The 14,315-nt window shown below is 41.3% G+C and overlaps 2 protein-coding genes across 2 annotated transcripts in view; both read right to left on the bottom strand.

Moving 5' to 3' along the window:
* Positions 1 to 14,315, bottom strand: part of LOC109399306 (cytochrome P450 4c21-like) — a 37,027-nt gene that overhangs the window by 12,926 nt on the left and 9,786 nt on the right. The window lies entirely within an intron of this gene.
* LOC134290030 (uncharacterized) lies at positions 15 to 4,755 on the bottom strand. Its single transcript, XM_062856968.1, has 2 exons — positions 4,541 to 4,755; positions 15 to 4,484 (listed from the first exon to the last, which is right to left on the bottom strand). The coding sequence occupies exon 2, from the start codon at positions 4,215 to 4,217 to the stop codon at positions 186 to 188; it is 4,032 nt and encodes a 1,343-aa protein (XP_062712952.1). The 5' UTR covers positions 4,218 to 4,484; positions 4,541 to 4,755; the 3' UTR covers positions 15 to 185.

The following is a 14,315-nucleotide window of genomic DNA, read 5'->3' as shown; positions in this document are numbered from 1 at the left end:
GTGGTGTACGAGAACATGTCCTCGCCGGGCATCCAGACCATTCCCAGGATGCGTTCCTGTTGGCTGCCTTTGTCCATCACGAAGCTTTTCACTGCTTGGGTATTGTGTTCTCCTATTCGCTCGAGAACTTCTGGAGAGTTCGACGTCCAGTGTCGTATTTTAAATCCTGCTCGTTCATGTACCGTTTAAACATCGGTTGCCAGTTGCACTGCCTCGTCGACACTGTCGACGCTATCCAAATAGTCGTCGACATAATGGTTCTCCTTGATCGCAACGGCTGCTCTCGGGAACTCCTCTGCGTGATCGTCAGCGTTGACATTCTTGGCATATTGGGTGGAGCACGGCGAGCACGTGGAACCAAAAATGGCCACATCCATCACGAAAACTTGCACTAGCTGTGCTGGGTTGTCTCTCCACAGGAACCTCTGTGATTGTCGATCCTCCGGTCGTATTTGCACCTGATGGAACATTTCCATTATGTCGGCGCTGATGGCAATGTTCCTCTGACGATAGCGACAAAGCACGGTTTGAAGGGGTACCAACAAATCCGGTCCTTCGAGGAGTACCGAATTGAACGAGACTCCTTGAACTGCGGCGGCTGCATCCCACACTACGCGAAGTTTATCGGGTTTTCTTGGGTTTACGACCACCCCTAACGGTAGGTACCAGACGCGTTTGGGGTCGGATTCTTCCAGTTCCCGTTGTGTAGCTTTATGAGCGTAACCTTTCGTCTGATAATCGACCATCAGCTGTCTCATTTTCTCGTAGAGTTCTGGTGACTTGGTGAGGCGATGTTCAAGGCATTTCAGACGTCGCTCGGCCATTGGACGACTGTTCGGAAACTCGACGGCATCGTACCTCCAGAGAAGGCCTGTTTGGTATTTACCGGAGGGAGTCCTAACCGTTGTCGATTCCAGAATATCTCGTGCTCGTTGATCATCCGCTGATTCCGTAACCTTCGCAGCAGACACTCCTACGCTTTCCGTCGAGAAGAACTGCTTGACAAGTTCGTTGAGGTCGTCGTCGTGAGAACGGGTACAGACGTGGAGGACCCGATTAGGCTGGGCTTGATCAAGGGTCCCGGTACGGCCGAATACCACCCATCCTAGCCTTGTTTTGGTGGCTATCGGTTCGTTGGCTTTTCCTTCGCGTTGCTTTAGGGAAGTCTTCACCTTGGTGTTGTCCAGACCGATTAGGATACCCGGAACTCCATCACGATAACTCACGACGGGTAATCCTCGCAGATGGGCGAATCGACCTTCAAGTTCCTCGAAGCGAATCGACTGGTGGGGTAGGTCTAAACTCTCCACGGTCTGTACGCCTCGTAACTGGAACTGCTTGCCTTGTCCTACTCCGGAGATATTGAATTGGACCCTTCTGGAATCTTCCTCGGTTCTTTTAACTCCGTTGGTCCACTGCATGCACAGTGGAGACACAGATCCTTCCACGCCGAGCTGATCCACTAGCGACTTCTCCACTAAAGTTGAGTCCGACCCTCCGTCTAGAAAGGCAAAGGTTTGGACGGATCTGCCGTTGGCGTGCAACATAACGGGAATGATTCTGAATAGCACTTTGTTGTGCCAGTTTTGGTGGACAGTTACTACTCCTGTTACAGCACTTGAAGATGCGGTAGATTCTCGTTCTTCCCTTGGGTCGCCGGGGTGAAGCAGCTTGTGATGGCGTTGTTCACAGCCATCCGCGCCGCACAGCGATGCTTTGCAGGGCCACTTTCCGTGCGGGTAAAGACATCTTCTGCAGAGGTGAAGTTCCTGCGCGATTTTCCATCGGTTCTCCAGAGATTTCGATTGGAAAGACGAGCAGTCCTTCGGCTTGTGCCCACTAGTCTTACAAACCAAGCATGGCTTGTCACTAGCTCCTACTGGTGGGTTTGTGTAGCTTGTCTTCGTCGTACTCGGTTTCTGCTCTCCGCGGCTCTTGCTCGCATAGCTTTCCGACGCGTGGGCATTCACGACGGCTCTTTCCTTTGATTTCTCCGGTTTATTCATTACCGGCGTTACCCGGCTCGCAGCATCGACGATTACGTTCATATACTCCGAGAAAGCTCGCAAATCCGCGCGTGCCACGCGCTGTGTATACAAGGCCCAGTCCAGCTTGATGTTGGCTGGAAGTTTGTCGACCAACTCGTTGATCAACATCGGGTTCGCTAAATGCATCTCTTGCCCAGTCGCTATCAAGTGGGCACAGAGATTCCGTACCGCCAGTCCAAAATTTATGACGGTTTCCAACTTCTCGGATCGGGGAGCAGGAGTAGCTCGTACCTCCGCAAGCAATGTCCCGATGATGGCTTCTGGTCGTCCGTAGAGGGTGCACAAAGTACGAAGAATTTCCTGAACATTCAACGGGTGGAGAAGGAAACAGTTCACCGCCTTCCTGGCTTCTCCTTTAAGGCATCTTTGAAGCCTCATGAGGTTCTCCGCATCACTGTAGCCGCAAATTCTCGTCGACGTCTCGAAACTGCTCCAAAATAACGGCCATTCAGCAGGATTCCCAGAAAATGGTGGAAGTTCCTTAGGGACGACGTGACGGGCCGCCAGCTGCTGGGCGGTGGGAGCGTTGAAAAGTTGAGCGTCGTAACTTGCTGAAGATACGGGATGACCTGGACCACCTTGTACCGCCTGTGGGTACGGAGAATAGTTGAAGCCTGGTACACTCGCTGGTGCAGCGGAGACTGCTCCAGGGAAAATTGCTGAAGCGGCCGGTATTCCAATTGGATTCACTGGCGCCGATCCAATCGGCAGAGGATTTGCTGGCTGTCCTAGTCTGGAGTTGATAATCGGTGCCGACGAAATGGTTCCACTGTGATAACGGTTGCCGATAAACGGAGAGGAATGCACTGGTTGTTCACTTATACTCGCATACACTGTCACTGGAACACCGGTAGCACTGATCGGTAAAGCACTCGTCGATCTTGGTAAGACCGAATCACTCGCGAACGGTTGAACGTTTGTCGTTGAGGGGAAGGGAGGAGCGGAGGAACCCATTGGAAGCGAGAATATTGGGCCCGGATAGCTCGAGACACTCCGCATTGGAGCTGTGTTAGTAGGGTGTGGTGGTGTGACAGTTGGGAATATTGTTTTGTTTCCTATTGCCCTATGCTGGTTTGATAAAGTTTCGTGTGCTATGGGATAGGCTCTACCTGCAGTATAGGAACTAATATCAAACAACTGCTCAATCGGATTTGATTTCGATTGAATTATTCCCCCCACATCAGGTGCCCTACTAGCTGCATTTGTATCGGCTGCGATCCTTACATGTCTAGTTGGCGTACTTACCGGAGCCGAACCTGTATACAAACTTTGTTCGGCTTCCAGTGGGTTGCCGGTGCTGATGGAACGGTCGATCTGCACCGAATACGTGCGGTTGTGGTAGTCCTCTTCCTGGTCGGCATCGACGTCATCGGGCTGGCTACGCTGTACATTTGCTGCCGACGATGCTACGAAGGGAGTAGATTGGCACGCGGGAATGAGTACCGCGGCGCTCGATGCTGGAGCGTTGTTAGATATAGCAAACGACGAAACCGAATCCACCATGCTACTAGATGGCTGGATCGCTGCTCCGATGGACTGATCTTTGGGCGCGCCGATTACATTCGCTGTTTCGACTGGCTGCTGCTCCCGTGGCTGGGGTGGATTTCGGGAATGTAGGCTTGGGCCCTGGTTTGAGGAACTGCTCTGCTGCGACGTGATTCCAGTGGGGATCGTTTCCCCAGAATTGGTGGTCAGGGTCGCGGGCTGGTTGTCAATCCAGGACTGCACCTTGGCGATACTTCTCCGACTGCTACGTCGGCTGCGCACACTCTTGCATTCCTCCTCCACTTCCGCTTGAGCGAGGAGAAGATCGTACTTACGTGTAATATACACCTTCTCAAGCTCGATTTTCTCCGCGATTGCTTTTTCCCGCTCGGCAATCAATCGTTCTTGGAGACGTTTCTCCTCAGCTAGTTTTTGCATCTGTATCTGCAATCTAGCCCGCGCGCTAGCTGATGTAGACGCAGACGACGATACGGAGGGCGCGGGGCACCTAGGTACACACATCTCGCAGTAGTACGGGCTAGAGGTTGCCGATGTACCATCCTGAGCGCCGGCACACGAATTGTGGTACCGCGTGTGGCATCTAGCACACTCAATCATCGGCGCTTGGTTGTCTGGCTGCTCGCAGATAGAACAATGCCGATCGGTCGTCGCTTTGTCGGACATGTGGTTTTGCCCGTGGTGACGGCAATCATACAAGAGATCAATCTATTGATTGAAATAAAAACTCTTGAAGATTGTTACGGGACGGACGGGTTTTAGAAAATCTCTCCAGACAAACTCGCTTTTTTGGTGGAGTAAGCTTCAAGCTATAATAAATTTTATTCATTCATTGCATGATTTTTACCAAATTTAGGTTAACTTACAGTTTTTAGTTTTCTTCGTGTCTGTCCGTCGTTTGTAACTATTTATTCTTCAATGTTTTGTGTTTAGCTGTAGGTAATTTAAGTTTAGTTTACAATATAGTTAAAGAAATTCACTTTACTTACTTTTTAATGATAATTTTAGGGAAAACAAATTTCAACAAATTTAGCACTAAATAATTCACGTGTTCTTTCTATGGCTTTCTGTTGTTTTGTGTCATAGGATTAGGTTGGTTATTGTTCTGTTGATTGTCATTTGGTGACAGCGGTAGATTTGTTGTAGTGTCGGTAGTTGGTAGCGCATCTACATGGGCGGTACTGAACGCCATGGGTTCGGTCGCGTACAGATAGGCATTCGAAGGCTCTAACTTCATGATTTTTCATGGACATGTTACTTCTGGCATTGAAAAGAAGAATTAACCATTCTGGTTCGCTTTGGCCACCGGACTGACCACCGGAGAAATCCGTATTGAGGGAGTTTCATGTTTTTGCAACAAATATAGGCATTCGACGGCTCTAACTTCTTGATTTTTCATGGCCCTGTGGCTTCTGGCATTGAAAAGAAGAATTGACCATTTTGGTCCGTTTTGGCCACCGGAGTGACCACCGGAAAAAATGGCATTGAGGGACTTCCATGTTTTTGCAACAAAGATGGGCATTCGACGGCTATAACTTCATGATTTTGTACTATTTAGACTATTCTGGTCTGCTTTGGCCATCGGAATGACCACCTGGAGAAACACATACTAGGAAACTTCTATGTTTATTTTTAAATGCTCATACAGTCGAGTCTCTTATTAAACGAATTCCTATTAAACAGACTCCTATTAAACGAACTCCTACTAGACAGGGGTGAGCGTTATAGGAGACTAAGAGCTTATGGGATTTCGGCATTTTGGGGGTGTGGCCTATTATCTCGGGTGTGTTAAGAGTTAACGCAATACTTTCCGCGGCAAAGTTTTAGGGCTTGATAAGATCTACCATTTAGAACTTTGGTTCATATGATTAGTTGGCAATTTGGCCGCTAGAGGGACCATCAACAATTTGATGCTAAATTGCACTACAGGAACCATATCAGGTTGTCAAGCAAACGTTACGATATGCGACAGCTCAAGACCCTGATAATTTGGAAGGATAGTGTGTTCGTGAAAGTTGTTGGGTACGCCAATAACTTACTGACGATGAGTTGCGAAGTTCGAAATTCCTCCACTGGGCGGCGCTAGTGAGCAAGTAAATTTTCAAAACCTCATATCTCAGAATCCCGATAACTTAGAAAGTTGGTGTCTTCGGCAAAGTTGATCAGTATGACATAAACTTACATAAAAATAAACACTTGTTTCACAATTCTGCCACTAGGCGGCGTTTACTGGGTTTTTACGTCTTTTTTCGATTTTTTTGGCGGTTTTTCGGCTTGGCAAAACTAGTGTCGCTCCCCCCGATAACTTAGAAAGTTGGTGTCTTTGGAAAAGTTGATCAAAATGACATGAACTTACATAAAAATAAACACTTGTTTCACAATTCTCCCACTAGGAGGCGCTAGTAAACTTGCAAATTTTAAAAATCTCATAGCTCAGAATCCTGATAACTTAGGAAGTTGGTGTCTTCGGCAAAGTTGATCAGTATGACATAAACTTTCATAAAGATAATCACTTGGTTCAAAATTCTGCCACTAGGCGGCGTTTACTGCTTTTTTTCGTATTTTTTCAACTTTTTTGAGGGGTTTTCGGCTCAGCAAAACTAGTGTCGCTCCCCCCGATAACTTAGAAAGATGGTGTCTTTGGCAAAGTTGATCAGAATGATATAAACTTACATAAAAATAAACAATTGTTTCGCAATTCTTTATTTTTTTAATTCTTTTAATTCGTCTAGTTGTTTCAGCTGGCATACTCTTAAAAATTCCAAGGATTCCTTTCGAGTCCGACTGACATCAAGTTATACAACTAATAAAATATGCATGCTTCCCAGGGGCAGAATTTCAAACCAAGTATCTTATCAATGAAGAATTCAGTCTCTCCAAGATTGCAGAATTCTAAGCCATGAGATTTTCAAAATTTGCGTGATTACTGGTGTCACCTAGAGGCAGAATTCTGACACTAGTGTCATTTTGTGCAAGTCAATGTCATACTGATCAACTTTGCCGAAGACACCAACTTTCTAAGTTATTAGGATTCTGAGCTATGAGATTTTTAAAATTTTCATGTTCACTAGCGCCGCCTAGTGGCAGAATTGCGAAACAAGTGTTTATTTTTATGTAAGTTTTTGTCACTCTGATCAATTTTTCCAAAGACACCAACTTTCTAAGTTATCGGGGCGAGCGACACTAGTTTTGTCAAGCCGAAAAACCACCAAAAAAGTCGAAAAAAGACGAAAAAACTCGGTAAACGCCGCCTAGTGGCAGAATTGTGAAACAAATGTTTATTTTTATGTAAATCTATGTCATACTAATCAACTTTGCCAAAGATACCAACTTCCCAAGTTATCCGAATTCTGAGCTATGAGATTTCTAAAATTTGCAAGTTCACTAGTGCCTCCTAGTGGCAGAATTTTGAAACAAATGTTTATTTTTATGTAAGTTTATGTCATACTGATCAACTTTGCCGAAGACACCAACTTCCTAAGTTATCGGGATTCTGAGATATGAGGTTTTGAAAATTTACTAGCGCCGCCCAGTGGAGGAATTTCGAACTTCGCAACTCATCGTCAGTAAGTTATTGGCGTACCCAACAACTTTCACGAACACACTATCCTTCCAAATTATCAGGGTCTTGAGCTGTCGCATATCGTAACGTTTGCTTGACAACCTGATATGGTTCCTGTAGTGCAATTTAGCATCAAATTGTTGATGGTCCCTCTAGCGGCCAAATTGCCAACTAATCATATGAACCAAAGTTTTAAATGGTAGATCTTATCAAGCCCTAAAACTTTGCCGAAGAAAGTATTGCGTTAACTTTTAACACACCCGAGATAATAGACCACACCCCCAAAATGCCGAAATCCCATAAGCTCTTAGTCTCCTATTAAGGACAGACTTGTTAGAATCTCAAAATAGCCGCCACAATGGCCGACTTTGGCAGCTACTCACAATTTCGAGGGCACAAACAAAACCAGCGCACCTGATCTTCTTATTTTATGCTTATTACAAGTGAGCAAGAACAGAATAATAAAATGGACTGTTGTTTGAAGCTTGCTTCTTGAGATTTGTGCGTTTGAAGTTTTGATGCACTGTTGAAGCGGGATGTCAAGAAGTTTGTCCTTAAGCGGATTCCTATTGCGCCCCCCGACCAGTGATCTTATAAGAGTCTCGACTGTATTATCTAGATTTATCACCAGAAGCAGTCTTTCGACGGCTCAATTTTCGTGCTTCGACACGCGACATATTATCTTTATGCTCAGTTGTTATTCTTATTGTTCAACAAGGTTATTCTGTAGTAGAGGCAATTCATGTTAAAATATACTGCGATTCTTGTAGTCTGATACTGTACTGTCAATGGTAATATGATTAGTTCGAGAGTTGAGGATAGTTTTACTTCGGTTTACAAACAAACCTTTCATCGTATATTTTGGTTAACACCACTTAACGTTTTGGTCGTCTATGTTCACTGTTCTTGAAAATCACATCGTTTCTTTTCATTATCTTTTTAGATATGTCCACATTATTTGTTAGTAATTGATATGCTTTCTCCTTGCTGGCTCTATTTCCTTATACGTGAAGTCAGCTTTTTCAGAATGAAAAGTTGTCTTAGTTGGTAGGAGAAGGGCTTTCTTTAGGAAGACAAACAATGTTTCATTTGAATTGGGGAATCATCAAGTTCTGCAATCGAGGAATTCAGTCACAAATATTATCCATTTTGTGAATTTTATGAACATTGTACAATTGGGTTAATAGTTGATTCAGATTATTCATAATCGGAAAACCAAAAATATTTCATCATTTTTGGTGCACGTGGAACAATTTTTAAAATTCATTTTTTTAGCTGTCATTCTATCAATTGAACTGTTCTTTATTTCATTCACGAAAATTTAAACTGTTTTTGTTTATAAAGAAAATTAATCGTACTAAAAATGTGGTATACTAAGAAAAATGAGCTCTTTCAATTAGGCTAGAGAAAATATAAATATTTTATTCACTTAACAACCCGATTCATGTGAAGAAAAATTGGGAAAATGTGGGACTTTTTTGCCTATTTTTGTGAGATTATTTTGGATATACAGTGGGGTTCCGATTTTGGCAACAAAATTTTTATTTTCAGTTGCCAAAAACGGAACCGTGCTTAAAACGGAATCTTTTTTCATCAACATTTTTTTACATTTCTCTGTTTGTAAATGATTACATAATATGCCTAGTTACCATTATGGAACCATAGGATGATCTAACCCCGGAACAATTAGTTTGATCATATTTTCGTAGAGCAGTTTGTAGCCTCATCAATGAGGATCAATGAAAGGATCTCTAAAATCAAATATCCTTATGCGTGTAGCTAACAATATTTGTTACTTTTTTGAAACATAGTATAAGTTCTATGTGAACTCCATAAATGTCCTTTGTGCAATTTATAACCGCATTAGTGACGTTAAAACGCCTTAAAAGCTTTGAATTTATGATAATGTTGATTTTAGATATTAACTGCTTCTCAGAGACTTTACAGGTAGTGTTTTTTGTTTAATGTAGAATGACAAACAACATAGTCAATACTACACTGTGCTTACAGTTGAGTAAGGCCTTATAAAATGTGACCTTGTTTGCCAGGAAAGAAGGTATTAAAACAAAGTTTTAAAGCAAAGAGGCAGCATTTACGTTGTCACAAAAATAGGATCATTCGTGAAAGATACAAACATGAAAATCATGGACAAATTCCCAGTCAACAAACCCAGTCTACACACGACTGCATATTATACAGAATGAGACAACAAAAAAGAAAAAAATGGCAGCCATTTAATTGGTGTATGTCCGCATATGCATCATCCCATTCAGCAATATTTGCAAACATTACGTCAGTTTGGCATTTTGAACCTAACCATAAAATTTCTCAAAGGAACAACAACTTTCTCGAAATTCTTAACGAAATTTCTGATCTATTTTGTAACATATTCTCATAATATGTGGATAATATTCACGAAATTTAACAGGAATTGCTGAAAAAATCCCTTCTTGTAATATTTTGTGAAAACTCTGAAAAAGTTCTGGCAAAATTTCTGTAGGTGTTTCTGAAAAATAAATCTTGTGGGTTTATTCCCATTCGCAACGAAATTCATGTGTAAATTCATATAAATATCTATGGAATTCTTGAAAAGAGCCATACAGACTAAACGACTCATAACTGAACAGCGAACACTGAATTGACAAAGACCAGTACTCAACCAACATTTTGGTCGTATAAGCATCGAATAAACTGCTTTTAACCCTCGAGTGATCGCGATGCTGTATTTTGTACAACACGTTGAAATAATCTCGCTTTTTGTTCTCAGCATTAGCGTGGTGCTGACGGTGGTGGCCAACCGCGCAAGTTACGGAAGGTTAACATAACTTCAACTAAAAGTGGAGCGGACCTAGTGTGATGGGTAGAATACGTGACTATCACGCTAAGGACCTGGGATCGAACCCCACTCCCGACAAACTCACAAAAATACCAACCTATAGGGCTAAAAACTTCAACTAAAGAAACTGTTGTTCAGCTACTTCTGTTTGTTAGGTATGACTATTAGACTGGGTCAATAAAGTCGATTTTTCGGAACAAAGCTTTTTCGATTCCTTTTAGCGTCAAAAACAACTGTGCAAAATTTGGGAGCGATTGGTTGCTTCCCCGTATTCCGCATTGCGATTGAAATTTGTATGGAAGTTAGTATGGGAAAACGTGCATTTTTGCATTTTTCTCATAAATTGAAATTTTTCGTCTAAATCGATCTAACTAATGACGTTGAAGTATAGCCTAGGATATGCCGAAGAACTTTGCCGAAGACCGCAAAGTGATCCGACACTTGTGAAAAAAGTTATAACGTACAGATTGCCCGGTGGTGCTTAACATTTAACATGTAAAGGAATAACATCAATAATAAAATCTCAATTAGCCTTAGTTACCAGGCTAATAACTTTTTTTACAAGCGTCGGATCACTTTGCGGTCTTCGGGCAAGTTTTTCGGCATTTCCTAGGCTATACTTTAACGTCATTAGTTACATGGTATTAGGCAAAATAATTCAACTTATGAGTAAAATGCTAAAAAGTACGTTTTCCCATACTAACTTCTATACAAATTTCAATCGTAATGCGGAATACGGGGACGCAACCAATCGCTCCCAAATTTTGCACAGTTGTTTTGGACGCTAATATAGATTGGAAAAGCTTTGTTCCGGGTTGACACGATCAAGTTTATAGTTTCTCCATACAACGTTGACCCACTCTAATGACTATGAACCAGAGCGTTCATGATTAACAAAAATTTTAATCATGATTAATCATTGATGATTAACATTCCAATTTTGGTGATTATTGATTATGATTAATGATTAATGTGATTTTTAGGATGATTAAAGATTATGATTAATGATTATAATTGGTTTTATCTGTGATTATTGATTATGATTAATGATTAAAAAAGGCTCATTGATTAAAAATCATGATTAATCATGATTAATCAATCACAAAAAACTGGAAAAGATTAAAATATATTTATTGTTTAACATGTTTTTAAAGTTTCAAAAGTGAGAGGTAGCTCTGTCTGGAAGATTTTTGAAAAAAAGAAACATGAATTATATTATTAAGAACAGCATTTGAACCAATTTAAATTGGATCATATATTTTATATGATGAATCATTTTTGGTGATGAATGATTAATGATTGATTAATATTTTTTCCTATGATTATGATTACTGATTAATGATTAGATTGCAAAAACAGTGTGATTAAGATTAATGATTAATGATTAAATGAGATTTTTTTGTGATTATGATTAATGATTTTGATTAATCTTAATCATTAATCATTAATCATGATTAAATTTATGATTAATCATTAACGCTCTGCTATGAACCATTTGGACATCCTGGACAAACTTGTAAATTTTTTAGAGCTTCGGTGAACTTATTTGAACATTTCCTGGGTGAATTCTGTGAGGAATAAATGATTTATTTTTTATATATTTCTAGATATCTGGAGACTTTAACAGAGCCAAACAATAAGCTAAAATTTATCACTAAGACAAATAGTGAGGTGGTCCCATAAAGATTATGAAATGATTCTCTCAAAGCAATTTTCCACAAAATTCTCTAAAGCAAAAGTACCCCCAGCGGACCCTTGTACTCTAAAAGACAACACTTTCGCGTTGTAAATAAGTGGTCAGAGAATCAATTCTCAGCCCTGCCACCAACAACTTTTAGACAAGCACAATTATTCAATCTATCGTGTCTACTCTAAGCAACTGCTCTAACGAAAGGATAATTTGATAACGCTTCTGGACTACATCACTGCAAAGAATAAGAATATCAAGAACGCCCACTCCGCTGATGCTCGGTGGGACACTACCGCAGCGCTATCTGCGGATGAAAGTTCAATCTTCATGTGATAGTGTGCGTTATTGATTGTGTGCGGATACCAAAACATACGCACACCATCTTTTCTTATGACAAATCACGAATATTGTTACATAGAGCTTACATCTTGAAACAGTTTAAACGCTTATAGAGCGCCCATATAGCCGTGGCGGTAAACGCACGGGTATTCAGTATGACCATGCTGAGGGTGACGGGTTCGATTCCCGGTCTGTCCAGGATCTTTTCGTAAAGGAAATTTCCTTGACTTCCTTGGGCATAGAGTATCTTCGTGCCTGCCACACGATATACACATGCAAAATGGTCATTGGCAGAGGAAGCTCTCAGTTAATAACTGTGGAAGTGCTCATAGAATACTAAGCTGAGAAGCAGGCTTGGTCCCAGTGAGGACGTTACGCCAAGAAGAGAGAGAGAGAGCGCCACTTGTCTTGTCGCTTGACGTTTACATAGAAAAAGGCAAGAGAGAGCATTCTTTCTATTTTTATTCTTTAATCACTGTCTACTGGACTTACAACCAATATGAACACAAATACCTCGTGCTCATCGTTCTACCATCGTCAAAAGTAGAAAAGAAAGCAGTAGTAGTGTAAGAAAAATATTATTAGTTATTAGTGTAAGAAAAAATATTATCCAACAGCACACGTTCTAGTCCTAGTGGACAAATGACAGACTACAAATGTGCGAAGAAGTTTATTTCTAAAACATACTTTGAACATCAACGCCACAGGTTAAAAGTCGTGTATATTTACCGTGGCCAATGGACATGCTGAGGATGACGGGTTCAATTCCCGATCGGTCCAGAAACATTTTGTGAAGGAAATTACCTTAACTTTCTTAAGCGTAGAGTACCTTTCGTGCCTGTTGCACGATATACACAATAACATCTGTGGAAGTGATCATATAACACAAAGCTGAGAAGCAGGCTTTGTCCTAGTTGAAACGTTATGCCAAAGAAGAAAGATCTATTCAGTTTTGTGCACCCTGCAAACAATAAACAGTTGGACATAATATAAAAAGATATATGGACCCATACATCACGTATTTAGGATATGTGTGGCAAACTTAAATGGGCTGGTTCCTTTGTTCGAATGCCAGAATAGCATAAAATCGATATTATTTCTAATTGATATAATACAAGTTGTCTATTAGAAGAATTATTTGCCAATATTTGGTATATTTTTATTAGACTTGAAAATGTTGCCAAAAACGGAAACCTTTGTTGCCAAATCCGCAGGTGCCAAAAACGGAACATGCCAAAAATGGAGCATTCCAAAAGCGGAATCCCACTGTAGCTGTTTCTTCTTGATATTTGTTAATTCCAAACATGGAAGTCCCTTAATACGGGTTTCTCCGGTGGTCATTCCGATGGCCAAAGTGGACCAAAATAATTAATTGTCCTTTTTAATACTAGAAGCAACATGCCAATTTCAATTCTTCTTTTTTATGCCAGAAGCAACATGGCCATTAAAAATTATGAAGTTAGAGCCGTCAAATGCCTATCTTTGTTGCAAAAACATGAAACTCCCTCAATACGGATTTCTCCGGTGGTCACTCCGGTGGCCAAAGCGAACCAGAATAGTCAATTCTTTTTTTTAATGCCAGAAGCAACATGTCCATGAAAAATCATGAAGTTAGAGTCGTCGATTGCCTATCTTTTTTGCAAAAACATGGAAGTCCCTCAATACGGGTTTCTCCGGTGGTCACTCCGATGGTCAAAGTGGACCAAAATAATTAATTGTCATTTTTAATACCAGAAGAAACATGTCCATGGAAAACCATTGAGTTAGAGCCGTCGAATGCCTTTCTTTGTTGCAAAAACATGAAACTCCCTCAATACGGATATCTCCGGTGGTCATTCCGGTGGCCAAAACGGACCAGAATGGTCAATTTTTCTTTTCAATGCCAGAAGTAACATGGCCATGAAAAATCATGAAGTTAGAGCCGTCGAATGCCTATCTTTGTTGCAAAAACATGAAACTCCCTCAATACGGATTTCTCCGGTGGTCACTCCGGTGGCCAAAGTGAACCAGAATAGTCAATTGTTCTTTTTAACACCAGTAGTAACATGTCCATGAAAAATCATGAAGTTAGAGCCGTCGATTGCCTATCTTTTTTGCAAAAACATGGAAGTCCCTCAATACGGATTTCTCCGGTGGTCACTCCGATGGTCAAAGTGGACCAAAATAATTAATTGACATTTCTACTACCAGAAGAAACATGTCCATAAAAAACCATTGAGTTAGAGCCATCGAATGCCTTTCTTTGTTGCAAAAACATGAAACTCCCTCAATACGGATTTCTCCGGTAGTCATTCCGGTGGCCAAAACGGACCAGAATGGTCAATTTTTCTTTTCAAT

This window comes from Aedes albopictus, chromosome 3 (genome assembly GCF_035046485.1).
Source record: "Aedes albopictus strain Foshan chromosome 3, AalbF5, whole genome shotgun sequence".
In the NCBI taxonomy this organism is placed as follows: Eukaryota; Metazoa; Arthropoda; class Insecta; order Diptera; family Culicidae; genus Aedes; species Aedes albopictus.
Note: the sequence above shows the minus strand (reverse complement) of the source record. Positions and strands in the feature narration are given on the sequence as shown.